Consider the following 21374-nt stretch of genomic DNA (forward strand, 5'->3'; position numbering starts at 1 on the left):
AGTAACTCTTGTAATCAAACTTTATTCCAGAAAGCCTTAAAGATTTCATAGTTGACAATAGGGCAAAAATTCTACTCACTAGAAATAAGGATATACAGAGATAGTATTTTCATGGAAGCTCCTTTAAACAGAATAGTCTATTTTTCATCAAGAAATTAAGCTTGCTAGAAATATGGGGGAAATAATCAATGAAAAAAAAATTGATTATATGCCTCCTGAAGGTTAAGGCAAAGGTTCTGCCTGACCACTTGTCAACAAATCAAAGATTAACTCAGACTCCAGGGAAGCATCCGCTACCATACCATTACTCCTGGCCTCTCAAATATCCTGAAAGACTAGTTCCTCAACCCTGTCCATGCTTTCTGCCTACAATTCAGCAATCAGAGGGCATTAGGGAAGGTCATTAACAATTCTTCACATGAAAAGGCTACAGTTCCCATGTCTTAAATATGAAATATTTTTCAAAGGGTTTGGATATAGACAAATGTCAAGATACCTTTCAGAACTTGTTGTCTTAGATTTAGTCTTCAGAGCTAAGTACTTCTCCCTGCAGCTGCCACATAGTAGATAGTATGGATTTCCACTCCCACATTCACCACCGAACCAGCCGTCCACATAGGAGCCATTGCTTCGATAGCCTTGGCGGTTTGCACTGCGCCCGCAGCCTGGGTGATTTCTTTTCATGTGCTGATTGAAGCTGATGACACTGCATTCACATAATTCACACACCACCACTTCTTCCCTGTCTTCAGACTCACAAACACGCTGCACAAAATGATTTCATACCAAATTATTGCAGTCAACTTAACTAAAATTAAGAGGTAAGTAGGTTTATGACATTAAATTAACTACTTTGTTTACATATCTTAGATATTTACAACGTGCTCATTAATGCTACAGTCTCAAGGTGTCGTGTCCCATACTCTTGTATGTCACAATTTGGCAACTGAACATCAAGAAAACGATAATGTTTTATCCCAAAATGATTTTTTAGATAACTCTTCAGTGAAAATAACTACCTTTTATCTGGATGTAAAATGTAAGCCTATTTTCTGAATTTCTGAGGAAAGACATTAGAATTCTTTTATTAACATCGTAGAACACCTTTCCTATGACTTGTATCTGTGAGGTTTTTAGTGTCTCTGTTATAAAAATGTAATGCTGAACAACATATACCTATAAGCCCCCATGTGCTCTGTCCCTGGAGGGAGGGATTTACAAGATCTAGGTAGGCACTGGCTCCCAGAATGAGGCATTACAGTGATTACATGGAACCTCTGGAGAAGAGCATGCATTCAGGTAGCAGCGTGAGCACAGCAGCCATGGTACCTAACTCAGCACCATCTACTGGGCCTGATGTCTATTTTGTAAGCTATCTTTGACAGCAAAATTAAAATGATCACAATGTAGTTAGGGAGAGAAGCAATAACATCACATGGATACAGCAACAAGAGACTTTTTCTTAATAGTATGTAGGTACCAAAGCAACCTCTACAATAAATCCCTATATCTCAGGTACCAAAGCAATCTCTACATTAAATCCCCAAAACCTCTAAGGTTTTTTAGAGATTTCAACTCTGTGCAAGGCTGCTGTTAGTAAGCTGTATGAACAGGAGGGCAGGAAAATAATTCAGAGCAGCCCCCGCTGCAGTCACACACACCCAGGTAGGCCAATCCAGTACCTCTGGGATCCACATTCCCAGAATATCATTGTCACTGGTCAGGTCTTGTCCAAACATAGCTTCCATTGCTTCATCATCAAGATCAATTTCCAATTCCTCATCTAAATTAAAGTCATACAACGCCCCTGGGTCTTGCTGCAAAGATATTCCTTCTCTCCGACTTTGATTCCTGTGAGCCTGCACAGAGCGGTATAACCCCGCTCAGAACAAAACAAAAAAGGCATTTTATTTACATGAATAACTCCGAATATTTCTCCAGTTCTTAACTACCACACATGTAGGTGAGAAACTATCTCAGCTGGCTTATTGCATCTCAGACCACAACCTTCAAAATATACCTATCATCTGTGTTTCCTGTCCTGTAAAATAGGGATAATAATGGCATTCATACCTCACTGGGCTACTGATAAGTTTAAGATACTCCATGCCAACTCTTTTATGTTCTTTTTATAGAAAAACATATTAAGTGTTAGATGCTATTATTCTTTCAGGTTTATTTTTTGAAAATCAGTCCCCTTTCACGTTGTGGTAAATATGCACTCTATATTTTCTAGGGTGGTCTCAATTTCTCTCTCACAGTTCCATGAATAGTTCAATGATTACTTATGTTCTCATGTTTCAATGATCAAATTTGGTTTTGACAAATCACAAATCCCAGGTTGGTGTTTGGAAAATATATTCCCTATAAGTTACACATTACATACCCAAAACATAATTCCAGAAGAATTTACTAACGTACTGAGGGAATTCAGTTTTGCTTATCAAGGGCCTTGCCTAGTGGTAAGGCTTTAAGGTCAATAGCATACATTAGAAAAGCCAATGTCTAGTTTTTTTGGCACAGTATCCTTTCCAGTTCCTTCTCACCACCACCACTTCTTAAATTGTAACAGATTGAGGGCAGAGAGAACATTTAAAAATTTCTCAAAATCTACAAATGGCCAATGTAGCCTTCTGCATCCATAGGAAACTTAAAAATAAATCTATGAATATATGGAATATATGCTGCAACTTCAATTAAGTATTATGTATATGTGTAGAAAATTATATACAAATACTTTTTTCTATTAATGTGGAGAGACTACTTACTATCATTAGTTTATATCTTTAATGCTCCTTTTATATTGATTTTATTTTATTATTATTATTATTTTTTTTTTTTTCCGGTACTAGGGATTGAACTCAGGACCTTGGGCATGCGAGGGAGGCAGCAGAACCATTGAGCTAAATCCTTGGCCCCTATATTGATTTTAAAATAAAGTTTTTAAACAAGAGAAGGACACAAAACATATAATTACCTGCTCTTGCCAGCAATGTGCGAGCTGCTAAATCAAATTTGTGTCTTCTTGTTACTGCTGAACGACCTCTAGTTGGTGGTCCACTTCCAGAAGCTGCATTCTCTGTATGATCCAGATTATCAGGGCTACAAGTTTGAAAGCAATACAAAGCTTTAAAAGGTATAATTAAAAAGAAAGCAATGGTACAAGTTTGTTTGTGGTACTACTTTCTTTCTGTAAATATCACTGTATCACTGAGAAAAAAAATACATTTTTGATAAGCCTTTTTCTTTCTTAAAGAACTGCTCTATCACTGAGCTATATTACTAATTATTATAAAACTCTGAAACATATTTTTTTTCCCCTATAAACCTCCTGAGTTCTAGATGTGTCATATACTGTGCCCTGAGCAATAATTTTACCTGATTTTGGATTCTAACAAACAATGATATGATCCTCAGTTTATATTCAAATTCAAATGGCATCAAGGCTGGGCATACAGCTCAGAGGTACAATACTTGCCTACCACATGCAAGGCCCCAGGTTTGATTCCCAACACTGGGGAGGAGGTGGATAAAGATAGACAGGCAGATAGACAGTTATCAAATACATAAAAATTAAAATGATTGGGATTCCTTGCCTAGCAAAAACAGACATTTCACAATGATGAAAACATTCACTGAGCTTAGAAAAAAGCCTGCATGTTACATGAGATACAATCCTTGGTAACCATATGACTCCATGGCTAAAAAGAAAAATGAAGAAAATCAAAAGTCATAGGAAGTGCTGAAGGAGAAAAGATTTTAAGGAGAATTTAAGGATATTTTCTTATATCTCATTTTAGAGGGGGCATTATCAAGGAATCTTATAAAAAAGATATATCAGATATTAAAAACTATAGAAATAAAAATATAAATTATATTAAAAGACAGAAAAGTCCATTTCTATCAAGTGTATTAATTAAATCAATATCTAATATTAATATGAACATTCTGCTATATATCACTTATGAGATAAATTTGTTTTATATTTATTTTACTTCAAAAGAAACTTGTTTCAGTTTTAAGTTTCCTTTTTTCCACTAAATTTTACATAAAACTTACGAATTTTCTTCTTTCCATGGAAACATCCATTCAAATCAAAACTTATCATGTTGTTTTTACCCTTCACAGAAATGTAAGCTTGTCACTAAAATGCACATCTTTTCACATACCTGTAGTTGTCAATTTCATACACCACAAGAAGCATTTTCTGAAGGAAAATAAATGGGGCTTTAGAGGCACTTTTAACACACGGAACAGAAATAAACTGGAATCTCACCTTTCGGTGAAGCCTTCCTCCATCTCGGCAGCATCAGCTGACGGTATGTCCCCTGGGGACTGCAAGTAACAGGGATCATTTGACTTCCCACCACTGCCCAGAACTGCTGCGCCGTGCCTGGCGTCTGCTGTGCTGCCCGGCTGGGGGTCTTCCTCGTCCTCATGCCCGGGGTGCTCTATCATCCACATGGCAAGGACAGTGATATTCTGGGCATCCGCCTCTCCTCGAGCACCTGTACAGGGAAAAAAGTCTGATACTGAATTTGGACAAAAAAATTACGCTATCACTTAAAAGCACTTGCTCTGATGGTGTCTAAAATCTTACCAAGATTTATGATCTCTTTAAAAATATGCTGCCTTTCCTAAGACAGGTCTTCTTATACTAGAGATATTGACATATAAAAACGTATCCTACCTGTGGCTTCCATGGCTTTGGCAATCTGCCGGAGAGAGAACCCCATTTCCAGCAAGGGGACTGCTATTGCTGGAGGAGGAGGAGAAGTTGAAAGTCTGCTGCTTGGGTCTGACAGGGCTGAGGCAAAAGAAAGACAAGAAAGGGTCTAAATGTCACTGCAGACCATGAGTAAAACTGTTCTCATAGTAAGCTTTTAAGTCTCCAATTTTAATAAAAATTTCATAAAATCTTACTGTACTAAAATATGCTAAATGTTTAATGAAAGGTGATTAAACTTACATCAATACAGTATAAGGGTTTTCACAAAGAAAAAGCTGCTGGTAACACAAAATAAACCTGATGAAAAATTCTTTAAAATTTTTTATTTTGAATAATTTTCCACTTTAAAAAGTTCCAAACTTACAGAAATTTAAAATAATACTACAAAGAACCCTTATTCTCCTGAACACTACAGAGTAAGTAGCAGACCTGATGCCCCATCTCCCCTGAATATATTCAAATATAATTCCTACAAATAAGGACATTCCGTGGATAACCGTAACACTCCCAACAGACGTAAGAAATCAAGTGTCATCATCTCATCTAAATCCTATTGCAGTTTCACCAAACGTCCAATAATGTTCTTTATAGCAAAGGATCCAATCCAGGATCATCCTTTCGTTTTAGTTGGCAAATCTCTTCAATCCCCTTCAATCATTTTGATAATTAGAAGATGATGGGCCAGTTTTTGTATATTATCCCTCAGTAGGGGTTTGTCTGATGTTACCTCATGATTACATTCAGGGTGCCCTTTTTGGAAGGACTACCATGAAAGTAATGCTGCATTCTCTTAGATGATACACAATGTCTCAATAATGGTGATGCTAACTTTGCTTACTCCAGTTAGGTGATATCTGCCAGTTTCTCCACAGTAAGGTTACTCTTTTTTTTCCCTTTGTAACCAAGAGGGTTTTGTTTTGTTTTGGTTTCCTTTGGTTAGGTTTTCTGAGACAGGGTCTTGGTATGTAGTTTAGGCTGGCCTAGAACTCACTATGTGGCCCAGGCTAGCATCAAACTCGAAGCGATCCTCCTGCCTCACCCCCCCCGAGTGTTGGGATTACAAGCATGGCCACCACACCTGGCTCACTAAGAGGTGTCTGTGTGGAGGTACTAAAAGAACACATGAATATTCCATTCCTCATCAAAGTTTTACTCATTAGCACTCACTGATATTTAATTACTGAATGAATTACTATCATGATGTCTAACAAATAATGATTTTTCATTCAATTATTCCTTTTAGATTCATCTGTTGGTACTGCACTCTAAGGCAAGGCTTCTTTCTCCACAGGAGAAGAGAAGTATAGACTTCTATATTGTAATCATGGATTATTATCTGTTACTATTACAATTATTTATTTTGATGTCTCAAGTCTCCTAGAGTTGGACAGTCAAGCCTGCTCAATCTAGTTTCTAAACTGTTTAAGCACATGCCTGAGCAGTTTTATTAGTTTTGGGCACAAGTTATTCCAGCTCATCTCATGCTCAGCTCTGAAATCAGACATTTCACCCAAGTGATGTGAGTTCCTTTTAGTACAGAACAGTCTTTAGGCTGTAGATATGCTTTTTGCAAATGTACTATCATTGCAGTCAGGCTTTTTCATTGGACAGTGCTAGTGGAAACCCTCCTCACCCACCTTGGCTCTGTCACATGGACATTTTCTCATTTCCATTCAGAATCTAATACCCCAAGCCAGGCTCCTCCCACCTACAAGGGATCCTCCTCATAACTATTCTGGCACAAATACTTACCTAGCTTGGGCCCACCTAATAGTGAAGGAGGAAAGGGAAAGAGAGACAAGGAAGGAAGGAGGAAGAGAGGGCTCTCATTTTTGCTTTAAAAACACCACTACTGCTATAGTGGTAATGGTTTTAATATAACTGATAGACTTACGCTTCTGGTCATGATGGAAAACTAGAGACTAGGTTTACCCTCCCACCTTAAATACTATATTAGACAAAAATTTATCAAACAATAAACTTTAGATATTGAAAAATAGGAAGTGTAGGACAGTGATCTCTGAGAGCAGGGAAACAGATGAAGTGAGTAGTACACCTCTCTCAGGTTAACACCTAGAGAGAATCTCCTGCTGCAGTGCAGGTAGGGTGAACTCAAACTAAAATCGGCGATCTCTATGAATTGAGAAGACAGAGCTGAAAGTTCAGGGATGTCAAAGAAGTCCCAGGGTAGAATGCCAGGAAAGACAGCGACATGGAAAGCAGAAGGCAGAGAGCTCCAAAAATGCGCAGAGTCTATTCTTCCCCTCCATTATCAGCCGATCTAGAAATTGTCTAGGGTGAAAGAAAATCATAAGGAGGGAGCAGGTAGAACAAGCCATGGAGCTCGCTGTTATTCCACATACTATGTAAAGCAGAAGAAAGAATAAGTATGTTTAAAAGACATAAAAGATTTGAAAAAAAACTCATAACAAAAGATTAATGAATCTGAAGATACAGCAATAATGACTCTCCTGAATGAATAACAATTTATCACAGGGCTTAGAACACATATAGAATTTAAATGTAGAACAATAAAAATATGAGTATGATCAAAATATATGGTGAATGTCTAAATTTTTTTTAAATCACAGTAAAAGACACACTGCCATTAATCCTCAGAATACACCCCCTCACTGTGAACACACTTATCCCATTGTTCTAGCCACTGAGTGTCTTATGAGATGTGATTTAAAAATATGGATATCAGCGTACATTTATTTGTCCGTGGTTAGACAAAAGAGAAAAAGAACTCAGTGGTTACTAGCGTCAAGCATTAGATACTCTACTCTTGGAGGCAGCTCTATCCTGCTTTGATTTTTATGCACACTGCCCCATATCCTGGCCAGGTATCTACTCATCTGATTGCACTTCAGTTCCAGTGCCCAGGTAATTGGAAAGTACAATATTTAGTTTGATAGGTTCTGCATAATGAATTTTTCATTATAAAAATTTATTTCCCTTTAACATGGTGATACTTTTTCTTTCTGGTACATTTTCTTTTCTTTTCTTTTTTTTTTTTTTGGTACCAGGGATCGAACTCAGGTCCTTGTGCTTGCGCAGTAGGCGGCGACACCAGAGCTAAATCCCCAGCCCTCTGGTACATTTTCTACTCTCTTGGTTTCTTTTTTTTCCTCCCCTCTCTCGATATAGATTTACCTCCACAAACATAGAAACTAAGGCAATTACTTTTTTCTTCTGGTGTCAAATGTGTTTGGGAAAAGGACACTAAAAGTTCAGGCATAAGGAGAAAGTACCCTGGTGAAAGTTATTTTTATGTATGTATGTATGTATGTATGTATCAGGGATTGAATGCAGGACCTTGCATTTACTAGGCAGGCGTGATGCCACTGAGCTACATCCCCAGCCCTATAATTCTTGGTGTTTTAGAATTTAAGAGCCTCCAAAAATTATGATTAAAAACACTGAATTCCATTTAGAGCAGGCAGATTTGCTAAAGTCACTGATATTCTAATAGGCTTTTATTATAATCAGGTCTTTTTCCTGAGTATATACCTAACTTAAAAGAAGAAACAATTAGTTGTGCAGTCTGTCAGTACCAGTGAGTGAGTGAATGAATGAAGGGAGGAAGGAACGAATAGCAGTTTGAGACTCAAACATACGTATTTGAAGAACTTACTACTAAATTTGATGCTCCTAGTTGGCTCTGAAATGTTTAGAATTATGACTATGGTTTATGTAAACACAGAAAACACCAAGGATATATAAATGTTTGGAATCTGAGTATTTTGTTTCTGAGAAAAATAAGCTATGAGGCACAAGTAGATTGTTTTTTTTGGTCTCTTTTTCAAAGTTTTTCTCATTTATGACTGCTAATGGCACTTAAAACTATGTAAAATAATTCTTTTTCTAAGTATCTGTAAGAAAGAATTGGCAAATAGAGTTTGCTTGTGTATGTACTACTGCATGCAGGATATTATATTACTCTTTAGGCTGCTTCATAAGTTTGCCAATGTGAAAAGCAGATCTGGACTATAAGTGTATGCCTCATTTGAGCTTTTAAAATGCTGCAGTAGAGGTATGGTAATGTTTTCTTAATTCTATGTAGAAACAGGAAATAAAGAACTTTTGTTATGGTTTAAAGATTTAAGATGAATCTGGCAGAAAATAGCTGGAGCCAAGTGTACCATTCTTGTATACAGGAAAAAAATGTGTAGAAATGAAAAAGAAAGTTGTTGGTTTACAATTAACTTTATTTCATGGACTTTTACAAACTGATGTTGCACTAATCACTTTGTCTAGTTCCAAGGAATTTCAATTCTAGGGTACAAACAATTGATTCAAAAAAGGTGCATTTCAATTCTTCACTTGATCTTAGCCAAAAGACCCAGAAGCAATGCATTTCTATTCTTTAATACCAATTGAAACTATTAGCTAGTTGCTACATTGTGAAAACAGCAACTTGAAGTATACTGATGAATAGCCTTTTTCCAAACAAAGTGTGACTTTTCTTTAGGGTCTACAAATGATGTCACACATTATATTTGCAATATAAATCAAAAATCTTGTGGCATGGGGTAAGGGAGTGTTGCTATCTCCTTTATCCTGCTTTGTTACTGGTTTATTGGACTGACGTAATCTCATAAACCTGCATCATCACCTAAAAATGTAAGTTGTGAATGTGTCACCTTTTGCTTGGTTATTTCAACCATGTTGCTATATATAATCAGGTGTGACATAGTTTACTGGTTTGGTTCTGAGCGTGAGTGGACAGAAGTCAGTGCACTGTGCTGTGAACGATCCTTATCTGCTTGCTGCAACCTACTTTTTACAGGCATCATAATAAAAGCTAGACTATTCCTTTGGGGGGAAAGAGACTTATTTAATCTTATTTAAAGAATTGTCCAATAGAAAATGAAATACTATGGAAAATAATAATCTATTTTTTAGCTTTCAGCTATTGATGGTGCTTTGTTGTGGTGTCTGCTGGAAGTCAACTGCCATTATAGGGATTCTCATTAACCTCACTGAGAAAGAACCTTGCTTGTTAGCTTCTTAGATCTCTACTCTAAACAGTCTGTTAGTGATGATAAATGTAGGAGGGTCTGTTCTGAGCCATTAACTTCCTGTAAGGGGAAAATGGGAGGGTTATCAGAAATACTATTGAAGCAGGGTGGGCTACGGGGGAGGGTTGGGTGTTTGTCTTGAGAATTAAAAACTACAAAACACTTTTGTACACGACTGATTTTTTAAAAAAATAAACACATTTTTAAGATGAAAAACAAATATGGTGAATATGGTAAAGTGCCATCCAACAGAAAGGCAGGTTTGTAAACAAATTACAGTCTGTTCTCATCCACCTTATTCACCATCCAACTTCTGGCTCTTCCCTAAAGTCTAAATGACCATGAAAAGTAAATGTTCTCAATCAATTCAGGATGTCAAGGCAGCCACAAGAATGCAAAGACATTCATGAGAGACTTCCAGAACTGCTTCAGAAAGTGGCAAAAATGAGATAAATGTATGCAAAGCAAGGGGGAATATTTTGAGGGGGATTAATGGCAATGCGCCCTTTACTGTAATAAATTTTTTGAAATTTAAACATTTATCATATATTATAATCACACCTTTATGAATGTTGAAATGGGGGAAATAAAAGCATTCTGTTTTAAGATTCTTTTTACCATGTATGAAGTGGTAAAATATCACTTGGACATGTGATAATTAAGGATATATACTATAAACCTGAAAGTAATCTCTAAAAATACAACATAAACTATAGCTACTAATAAGTCAATGAAGGAGATAAAGTAAAATAAAAAATTTCACTTAACCAAAGGAAGGTAGAAAAAGACAAAGAAAAAGAGAACAAAGAACAGGACAAAATAGAAAGATGGCAGATTTAAATCCAACCATATCAATAATAACACCAAACACAAATGGTCTAAACAACTCAAAAGGAGAGAACATCAAACTAAAAAAGCAAGACTGACATTAGCTGTCTACAAGATACTCACTATTAAAATAAAGATACAAATGAGATAAAGTAAAACCATGACAGAAATACCATTCTATTTCTAACATTAATTTAAAAAGTCAGGAGTGGATATATTAATAGCAGAGAAAGCAGATTTTTCGGGCAAAGAATAGTACCAAGGAAAAAGCGTTACTTCATAATAATAAAGTCAATTCTTGAAAAGATATACAAATCCTATTTATGAACCTAAAGACAGCTTGAAAATATATGAAACAAAAACTGACAAACAAAAGGGGAAATAAACAAATTCACAATTATAGTCAGATTATTTCAATAATTGATAGAATGTACAAAAAATGAGTAAGGATAGAGTTGGTCAACACTACCAACCAACCTGACTGGAGAAACAATTCACGGAACACACACTCGACAATAAAACAATACACAGTTTTTCCAAATCTACATTTTTAACTGAAACAGACGATACAGTAGGCTATAAAACAAGTCTCAATAAGTTTAAAAGAACTCAAATTGTACAAGGGCCAGAGATGTAGCTCAGTGACAGTGTTTGCCTAGCATGAATGAGGCTCTCGGTTTGATCTCCAGTATGGCAAAAAGAGAAAAAAAGGAACATTCACTGATGACAATAAAAGTAGAATCAGTAACAAAAAGATGACCAGAACATCCCTAAATAACTGAAAAGTAAGTAATACTTCTAAATAACCCAGAGGTCAAAGTATCAAAGGTAAATTACCTTTAAACTAAATGAAAATGAAAATATGGCATTTAAAAAATGTGTGAATTGCAGCTAAAGCAGTGCTTAGAGGAAAACTTTAGCATAATTAATTGCCTGTATTAGGAAAGAAAGGTCTGATATGACTGATACACAGGACATGATTTCTCTTCAAAACAGTGATACTTCAATGTGCAGTTTGAGAATGGAAAAGATGCTCAGTTTGATGGTGCAGTTCTCCTTCATTAAAATCACTGCTTTACCTCCAGTGAGGACATAATATAATGTTCATGTGAGAAAATCCACGTACTGGGAATGCTGAGAGGTTTGGGTATCATAGTGCATGACAGCCCACGCACCTGTGCGGTTAGCTGGCCTTGCTGACTGGGAATCAGGAGAAGTTAGACTTTGCCTTCGTCCTACTTCATCAGAAGGAGAGGTTGGTAATGATGATATTGGAGGAGTCTGTGCCCGACGTGTGGGAAGTACAGTGGTGGTTGGGTAACTAGAGAACATTTGCCTTTAAGAAAATAACAATAGTTAGCATACAAATCCAATTAAGAAATAATTCATACATCACAATCTTCTTATAGAAAAATATGCAACCTGGAAGATTATATAGATTAGCTATCTATAATTTAAGGGTGGTAAGAAATACAACTCAGTTTTAAAAATCATTATCTTATAGGGTACTTTTACTGTAAAATAATAAAATCTTTTGCTTGTTATCATTTGCTCATCAAAAGAGTAGAGGGTAATATGGCAGCTAACAAAATACATGAAAAATCCTTGACTTTATGTAGCTTTTGTTCTAGTATCATATCAAAATAACATGGGTATTTTAGTATGTGTACAGTAGTAAGAAACTAAACGAGAATTTTAAAGACATATATACCTTGCAGTTACTTTAAATATAAATTCACTAGATGGCTATGAAGTTATTCACATAAATTCAAAGCTACACATTATAGGCAAGTTATGGAAAGAAAAGATAACTGTCTAGTCACCCAGCAGAACCAAAAAAACAGTATGTGAATGATATGCCAGCTCTACAGAGGTGGAAAGGTACAGGAGAGACAACCCCTCACAAGCTGAGAAGCTGGATACTAGCTAGAGAATCGAGTCCAAGAAGATCCACTCTGATGGCTCTTAACTAAAAGAACTAGGAGCTTTCTCACCACCACAAAAGCCCTGCTTATCCATCAAAGACAACAGTATTTCCTTTATTTTTCTCCTGTCAAATGATGTTCAGCCAGGTAGAGACAACTGCAGCTCTAATTAAAACCCAGCCAACAGAAGAGAAACGAAGGTTAGAGGAAAGGAGGAGGTATAGCTCTGGCAGAGCTTGCCTAGCATGCATTAGGCCCTGGGTTCTATCTCTAGCCCTGTAATGGTAGGAAGAGAGGGGAGGGAAGGAGAGGGACAAGGAGAAGGAAGAAGAAAAGAGGAGTTCACAGGCTTTGTGAACGCCTGTGGAAGCAAGGGTGCATGATTCTACCACTGAATCCCATGCCTACTATAGTCAGAGTTTGAAAGATGACAAGGAGTCAAAGCTCTTCCATGGATGCCCTAAATTCTGTAATGGCCAGATAAATTAAAAAACAATGAAATGTTATATCATTTTCTCTTCCCCTTTCTTTTTCTTTTTTCTTTTTAATTCTTTTCTTCCCCTTTCTTGAACAGAAGCACTTCTTAGAACTATTACTCGAGTAATCACGCTAAGGAAGAGAAGATTTAGCAACGGTAGCTATAAAAATTAGTGCTTCCTGGCATGAAACTATAGTAGTAATTCTTGGTGTGTTAGATGAAGACACTGCATGAAAATCACTATGGAAACATAATTAAAATGCAAGCTATGGGAACCACCAGACCTACTGAATCCAACATGCTGGGGTATACAGCCCCAGAGCTGTAGAAGGCCTCACAGGTGGCTCCTATGCCAAAATTGAGAATGCAAAAATTGAGAATCACAACTAAACCACTCTCCTCTTCCACTCACTAAGATTTCTGGACCATACCAGAGATGGCAAATGTTTTAGAGCTTTCAGTGACAACAAACAGCCCACTGTGGCACATGTCATTGGTTCATTACCACTGCTATACGATGGGAATAATAATGACATACCAACTAATAAAAGGGGAAAAAGAAATAAGAAAAAGACTAACTACTCTGCTTTATTTCGTGTGAGCCACAGTTAAGAGAATATATAACATTCTCTCCCTAAAGGTTTCCTCATGTAAGTTTTCATTTGTGTATATATAGTAAACTGAAACAAAAAGAAATTTAAATGAACATTACTTGGAATTTACAAACACATAGGGTAGCTGAAGAAGCATCATAAGACATATCTTTTCATTTGAAAAGTAGACTTGTTTGATTTTATAGTCAGAATAAAAGTATAATTATGCTTAAAAGGAAAAATGCTCATAGAGGTGAGTTTATTCTTGAGACCCTGATGTCTAAAATACAAGTATTTATTTTTTTGAAAAAAATTCAAAAATTTAGCCAAAAAAACCACACCAAAAAACATCATAAGGAGAGAGTTGTGGGGCACTTGCTCATCAGTGACCTTGCTGACTGGTCCTGGGGCCACCAACAACCAGCTGTGAGGCTGTGGCAAGTTATTAAACTTCCTGAGAGACTTCCAACTTCAGTCAATGGGCTTCACGACCTAATCTCAGATTTAGTCCAGTTCTAGAGCACTAGGGGTCACTCTGGCACACTACCACAGGGGAATAATCATGCTTCAGAACTGTGGGCACCAGCATGGCAGATGTTTACGGTCAACGTCTACCTGAGAAGACTGAGTGGCATCACTCCTGGGGACTCAGATGCAGGCACTGTTTCTGTGTCAGTGACTGGAGTGGTGGCAGTTGTGGTGTCCTCCAGGGAGCTGCTCATAAAGGAAGTTGTGCTTGAGGCTGATGGGCTAGTGGTAACTGGAGTCTGAGCCTGCTGGGCTTGATCACTTTCTTCAGCTTGTTGATCAACCTCTAATAAACCAAGATAAAGGATAAGAAAGTAGCAAAAGGAACAGCGGCAATTTTTACTTTTAGAAGTTTCTAAACATATTTTCTGATTTACCAAAAAAAGTTCTTACATATATCTTTGTATTCACTACTGTACTCACTACTGTACTCACCATTCCAGATTCTATACACAGTACTGTAACAAGCCCTTCAAACTACTCATTTGTATGTTTAATGAAGGCTTTTTTTTAAAATGTAAAAGGTCTCACTTTTGGTTGTACGATATGACAAAAGGTTTTCTAAAAATATCTAATCATTAAATCTGTGTTTTCTTAGCACTTTGATGCTTATCTTCAATCTATAAATGGGAAAACATAAAGGCATGTAAATGCAAGACAAATAAAAACCTGGGCAGAAGCTCCATGCTTTTAAAAGGAACATACAGGGCTGGGGATTTAGCTCAGTGGCACTGTGCCTGCCTCGCAAGCACAAGGACCTGAGTTCGATCCCCGGTACCAAAAGAAAAAGGAACATACATCTATCTGTCTGTCTATCTATCTTTCTATCTAATAAGCAAACCTACAAATAAATACAAAACAGGAGCTGCTATAAAGACAGCTACTTCTATTAGGTTTGCTAAATGGCCACATACCTTCATAACCCAACCGTAACGCTCCTACTTGTATGCACCATGTACCTCTCTCTGCCTATTTGCTATCTAAGCTAAGACAGAGGGTAGAGCAGTAAGAGGAAAGACTGTGCTATTTTCATAGACTACACAGTATATCATGTGTAAAAATAATCAACTCTTTTGTTTTATCTTTTATCTTCACCTTTTGGAACAGTATAAGTTAGGAGTAAGGAGTAAGGGCAAAGGAAAGGAAGAGGAGAGGGAATGGAATCAGAAGAGGAGGAGGAGGAGAGGAAGAATAAAGTACTATATAAGCTTAGCAATGGCAAGGAACTTTGCTTAAGTCACTGCTACCGCTCTAGAACCTAGAAAAGCACCTGGCACAGAGTAGGCATTCTATAAACATTTCCTGAATGTCATTTTTTATTTCACAATTTATACTACTGCCAAAGGTGAAGATAAAATACAAAGTGGGTTATTTTTAGATACAATGTATAGTCTATGAAAGTAGTGGCCTCTAAAATATCTTTTAAAATGTCTTTTAGAAGTTATTAGAATATATTTTGAATCAGATACTTGAGTGCCTTTTGTGTGGTGTTATGGCTTGTGTCTAGATGTCCTCCAAAGCCTCATGCGGTCATATGTGGGCTTTTTGGAGGTGGCTGGATCTAGGAATTGTGCTGCTGGAGTCAAGGACATGATGATGGGACTGATTCATGGTGCAATGCTAGGAGTAAGGGTGTGAGTGCTATCCTAAGGGCAGGTAGCCTGGGTAAGATGTAAGGGACAGAAAGAGCTGGGGCTGGGGCTTGTCACTTGCTGCTTTTGCTACCTTCTGCCACCCATGAACTGTTTCTCCTCTGTGATGCCCCTCCCCCTGCCTTGGAGCCAGCCGACTATGGACTGAAGCCTCTACAAACAGTGAGCCAAATAAACCTTTCCTCCTTTAACTTTGTGTGCTATATATTTTTGCTTCAGCGATGAGAAAAGTAAGTAAGACAGGTAGAATGACTTAAACTTTACTTTTATAAAATTTAGTAATAATTATCAAGTTTTAATGCTTATATAGAAAATTATAGATAGATGATTATCAATATGAAAGTAACAAAAGAATTCTATCTTACAAAGGAAGGAAAAATAATGTGAAAATTGCTTTGGTTAAAAATACTTTATAAAAATATTTGTATAAATCACAGTTTTGACAGTTTTGAGTATAAATAATTTCAATAGCACAAAAGCAAAAAAAAAAAAAATTAGATAACATACCTTGCTTAATTTTGCCCCCAAACTGGTCTTCCAAAAGGCCATGGACCACTAATTTATAAATCATGGCTTGAGCCCGTTCCAGATCAGCCAATCCTAAAGCTCTCTTTATAGGCGACCGCATGACTGCTCGCTTCACCATGTGTCGCATCAGAAACTGCAGGGCTGCACGCATCTCCACATCTTCGTGAACAACTGGAGAGCTTGCACAGTCTGAGTTGTGGCCATTTTCAGTCAGAACTTTTGGTATCAGCAATAGTTCAGCATATTTACTACAGCCAAGAAGAGCACTAAGTGATTTCATAGCACCAAGGTAGAGATAGGACAGCTGGACTGCTCGGATTTCTGACTGGGCTACGTCATGATTTTTGGACATGTGTTCATGATTTTTTCTTTTTCCTTCTGTGATCGGATGCTGGGATTCCACACCTGGCAGTGTTGGCTCTAACGAAAATGAAGCTATTTCATTTTCTGATTTGGAGCTTGTGGCACCCTGACCTTTGACATCGTCAGATGCTAAGCCCGTTCGTACATCTAAGGCAGATTCACTCTCGGGCTTCTGCTCACTGTCTCCCTTTTCCTCAGACTCATGTCGGTGTTTCTTTTCATGTCGCTTGGCACTCTGTTTCCCCATGTCTTCGTGAATGCCTGTCAGATACGTCAGGTCCAGCAGCACAGAAGCTGTCAGGCCTCGGAATCGTGCCACATCAAACGGCAGTGGTTCACAGGGTTCCAGATTATACAATGGAGTATCACTAGGCGACCAAAAAGTTGGGAAGCTTTAATAAAGATCAGAATGACACAGGAAAAAGCAAGTGAGGGAAGGACAGGAGGAAGGTCCAGGAAATAATGTAGACAAACAACATGCATCATGTATACAATACCGAGAATAATTTACACAAACTCAAAAATGTCATTACAGAGAGAAAAATAAGATTACTATGAGAAAATGGGGACATGTGATGCCATATCCAAAAGCAATGAGATGTGAATGTGCTTTTGAGTGAGAATAGTCACCATCATGTAAGGTAAGCAACAGTCAGCAAATTTTCCACAAAGGGCCAAAGAGTCAGTATTTCAGATTTTGCAGGGAAAAGGTCATTTGCCACCACTCAAACCTGATATCATAGTACAAAAGCAGCTACTGATACACTTAACAAATGAATGTGGATGTATAACTTTACTTACAAAAATAGGAGGTAGACCAGATATAGTTTGATGTAAGTGATCGGGAAAATTTGTATAACTAAATCTATTTTTTTGTGTGGGTAATGGCTCTTTATAATTTCATTAAAAATTTTTACGTTAGTCTTCAATTTATGTTTCTTACACTTTAAGCAAAATATGATTATATATTTCAAAATTCTTATAGTTTAAGAATGTTCTAATTATACAAAATATAATAAAAAGCATCAGGAAATACATAAGTTTTGTTCTACTAAACTAAATCTTGGTTCCACTTATCTTTCTAATCTTATTTTATCTTTGTATCACTTTCCTTGTTCTCATTTTAGTTATTTTACTAGATTGTACGCAAATTAACAAAGTATCATAAATCCTTCCTGAAACAGGGAAAGAATAAAAAGTAGACGCTCTCAAATGACTGTAAAACTGACACTGGTTTCTTAGCCTACTGAAATGAGTGAAAGGAGAGTGCATTAACCCCTGAAACTGTGTAAAAACTTTATGTGTATTTTTCAACTAAGAAAGTTCCTGAATTCTAGCATTCACTGGATTCTAAAATAGTACTGTAGCCATAAAACACTAAGAGTCACTGTTGCAGACAATGTTCTTAGGTCATATTAACACAAGATTTTATAGGAATCACATTAGGTAACATAATAATTATATAATATCATAGATAAAACCATAATCTCAAAGGATATGATTAAACAGTCACTAGATAAGCAAGTTTCCTCATGAATGGAGATAACTGACATTATTCTTTATAAGTGAAGTTTCTATTTCAAATCCTATTTGAATGCAAACACATCAGAATGCTAAAGTACCCAGCTTGTGTCACATAAATATAATTTTCATATCTAGTCAAAATGCTATGTATGAAGAGAATAGAAATATGTACTGTATAAAAATAAGTAGAGGGGGAAAAAGACAGAACAAAATAAACCAGAGATCATCCAAAAGCTAATTTTAGTTGCTCAAATGATCCCATCCTATATTTAGAGTCCCTCTAATACAAACTGTAATCAACAGATTGGCTGGGTGGCTTTTTACTATCACATTGTATAATGGAAATAATTTTTTAAAAAGCAGGAAACAAGCCTGGGGGTGTGGCTCAGTGGCTGAGTGCTGCTTCGCATGCATAAGGCTGTTGGCTCAATCCCCAGCAACATTGCAAATAAAACAAAAAGCAGAAAGCCAAATGAAAAACAGAATGAAGGATTCTAGTGAAATCTAAACCAGTGAGCTTACCATTTCTTCATCAAACAAAATAAAACAGAAAACTACACGTTTTACAAACAACTAGTATTTCAAAGAACACAGGTTTGGACAAAGTTCTTTTTTGAAATGGCCAATATCCAAATATAGAAAAAAAATTACTTGAGAAGTTAACTGGCAGCTCACCTAAGATAATATTAATTACTCACTGTCCAAGGCCAAGGGCCAATTTCACCATTAAACACTGATTTGCTAAAAACATAACTCAACAGATCATACCTGATGGTAATTTCTGCTTCATCCCATTGGACTTTGGCAGATGTGCTGCCCTCTTTGACCACTCCCAGCAGCGTGGCATGGCGCCCAGTTTGCTTGTGAACACACCGACCTCCAACTCTAAGACCAGCATCCACTCCTCCTATCACTGCCAGCACGGGCCACACCTCTGTACAAAGAGTCCTCAGCTGTGGCTCGGACAGGTCAGCAAGGCCATGCCTATTATGTTTACCTTTCTCTTCCTCTTTGTTCTCCTTCTCCTCTTTCATTTCATTTTCCTCTCGGCTCTGAACCGAGCGGCTTTTCTTTAGCTTCTGACCTGACTCTTTAATACATATCTTAATTTTATGTAGCCTTTCCATCATTTTTTTGTTAATGCTGTAAGTCCAACGGTCTGTTCGGTGAAGAATACGGATAAGCTGAGTAGTGGCCTCAGCTAGCACTGCTGCTACTGGACTACAAATGGGATCTCCTGGAAGCAAGTCCCGGGGTGTGCCACGCATCTGCATTTCACAAATTTTCACCTATACAAAAGAAAAGACAGTGAGATATGTGTGATATTAATAGGTCTCCTTAATTATTAGTCATAAATCCTAACATATGGAATCCCATTTGGCCTGTTAAGACATGTGAATTATAACTGGCAGCCCCCAAAAAGGACTGAGGAAATGTTACAGACCTAAGTGAAGTTACACATGCTCCCCTGGAATAAGAGCCCTGTTATTAAAACCTCTTCTAGCGTTACAATTCTAGAGCTGTCAGGGCCATTCTAAAGATGGCTGTAGATCATGGTATATGCGACTGACTTGGTTTAATCTGAAACAGCCTGGAAAACACACTAGATCTCATCTTTGAGACACTATAGAGTGATAATTGTAGGACCATCCTTTATTATTCAAAGGGGACAGAGGCATAATTATAAATTTAAATATTAGGGTAGTCCTACCTGGACATATACTGCAAATAAGACATAGAAGACAAGAGGAAGATTTAAATTCAAATCTTAACTCTGAATTACTTTGGAAAATTATTTAATCCTCTAATCAGTGTTTCATTTGGGAAAATGGCAATAATAGTATTTGTGTTCTACTGTTATTTTAAAAATTAAATAAAATTATTCACATAGAGTGCTTATTAGTACAGTGGCAAGCAAACTGTAAATGTTTAAAAAATGTTAACTATCATTAGTATTGATTTTGATTATAGTCTAAGCCTGGGTGAATTTCAAGGTTCATATATGTTGAAAACACCAGGCCATTATTCTAAGCAAAACACCCAAAAACCCATTTCTGGGCAACAAGAATACCAATAAGCCAGGTGCAATGATGTACACCTGCAATACCAGCTACTTGGGAGGCTGAGGCAGGAGGATGGCAAATTTGAGCCCAGCCTGAGCAAGTCAGCAACTGAGGCCTGTACCAAAATAAAAAAAATAAATAGAGCCAGGGGTGCAACTCACTAGTAGAGTACTTGCCTAGCATGCCCAAGGCTCTGGGTTTAATCCTCAGTACCACAAAAAAGAAAAAAAGAAAAGAAATAAAATATCATCAGGGGAAGAGAAGAAATGATATCAGATACTAGGCAGCCTCTTCATCTCTAGTTCACTTTTTTTTTTCTGGTACTGGGGATCGAACTCGGGTCCTTGTACTTGCAAGGCAGGCGTCGAAACCACTGAGCTAATTCCCTGGCCCTCTAGTTCACTTTTTATTGCTTATCTGTTGAAGAAGTAGTTTTGTCTTATGAATGGCTAACCTTAAATAACTGCCTGAAATAAAAAAGAAAAAAATATATATTTAAAAGCACTGAATAAAAGGTAACTTTCATGATTAGGACTTGCCAAGTCTAATATTTCTATCATGGGGAAATCATATAAGGCCTAACTTGAAATTTTTCTACTATAAAATAACTAGAAATTCTTTTTTAATTTTAGCTTTTGGTGTACATGTTTGTAGCACCTAATGATCATATTCCTCGTGGGGAGTTGGTACATGTACATAAAACATCTTAGTTCTTCCTTTCCTTTCCCCTCCCTTCCCTCACAGTCCCCTTCCCTTTTTTTCTTTTTTTTTTTTGGTTTTGTTGTTGGTACCAGGGATCAAACTCAGACCTTGCACTTTCAAGGCAGGCATCGGAACCACTGAGCTAAATCCCCAGCCTGGTCCCCTTCCCTTGTGTAAAAGATTTATCTCCCTAATTCCTATTCTCTTCTAATTTGCTTTTTATTTATATTTTTGGTTTCTCATGTAAGAGAAACCATGAGATACTTAAGCTTGTGTGTCTGAAATATTTCATACAATATTATGTCTCCAGGTGCATCCAATGACTCAAATTTATCCTTCTTTATGGCAAATTGGTACTCCACCATGTATAAATGCCACATTGTCTTTATGAATTTATCTGCTGTTCCACATATAGGCTGCTTCCAAGATTCAGGTAT

The 21374-nt window shown here is 37.0% G+C and overlaps 1 protein-coding gene across 14 annotated transcripts in view; it reads right to left on the bottom strand.

The window, feature by feature from the left end:
- Positions 1–21374, bottom strand: part of Herc1 (HECT and RLD domain containing E3 ubiquitin protein ligase family member 1) — a 206681-nt gene that overhangs the window by 42737 nt on the left and 142570 nt on the right. For 10 of the 14 annotated variants that reach the window (XM_087199032.1, XM_087199031.1, XM_087199030.1 and 7 more), the window contains 9 exons: positions 18941–19461; positions 16265–17040; positions 14193–14391; positions 11757–11917; positions 4691–4807; positions 4277–4508; positions 2978–3102; positions 1662–1882; positions 497–765 (listed from right to left, as the gene is read on the bottom strand). In XM_087199032.1, coding sequence (XP_087055158.1) covers positions 497–765; positions 1662–1882; positions 2978–3102; positions 4277–4508; positions 4691–4807; positions 11757–11917; positions 14193–14391; positions 16265–17040; positions 18941–19461 — 2621 coding nt within the window. The remainder of the gene's footprint in view (positions 1–496; positions 766–1661; positions 1883–2977; positions 3103–4276; positions 4509–4690; positions 4808–11756; positions 11918–14192; positions 14392–16264; positions 17041–18940; positions 19462–21374) is intronic. The other 4 variants (XM_087199029.1, XM_087199023.1, XM_087199027.1 and 1 more) reach the window with 2 other exon arrangements.

The sequence above is a fragment of the Heterocephalus glaber genome, unplaced genomic scaffold (assembly GCF_053883595.1).
Source record: "Heterocephalus glaber isolate CG9 unplaced genomic scaffold, H.glaber_assembly_v1.0 deba00001689, whole genome shotgun sequence".
NCBI classification, from domain to species: domain Eukaryota; kingdom Metazoa; phylum Chordata; class Mammalia; order Rodentia; family Bathyergidae; genus Heterocephalus; species Heterocephalus glaber.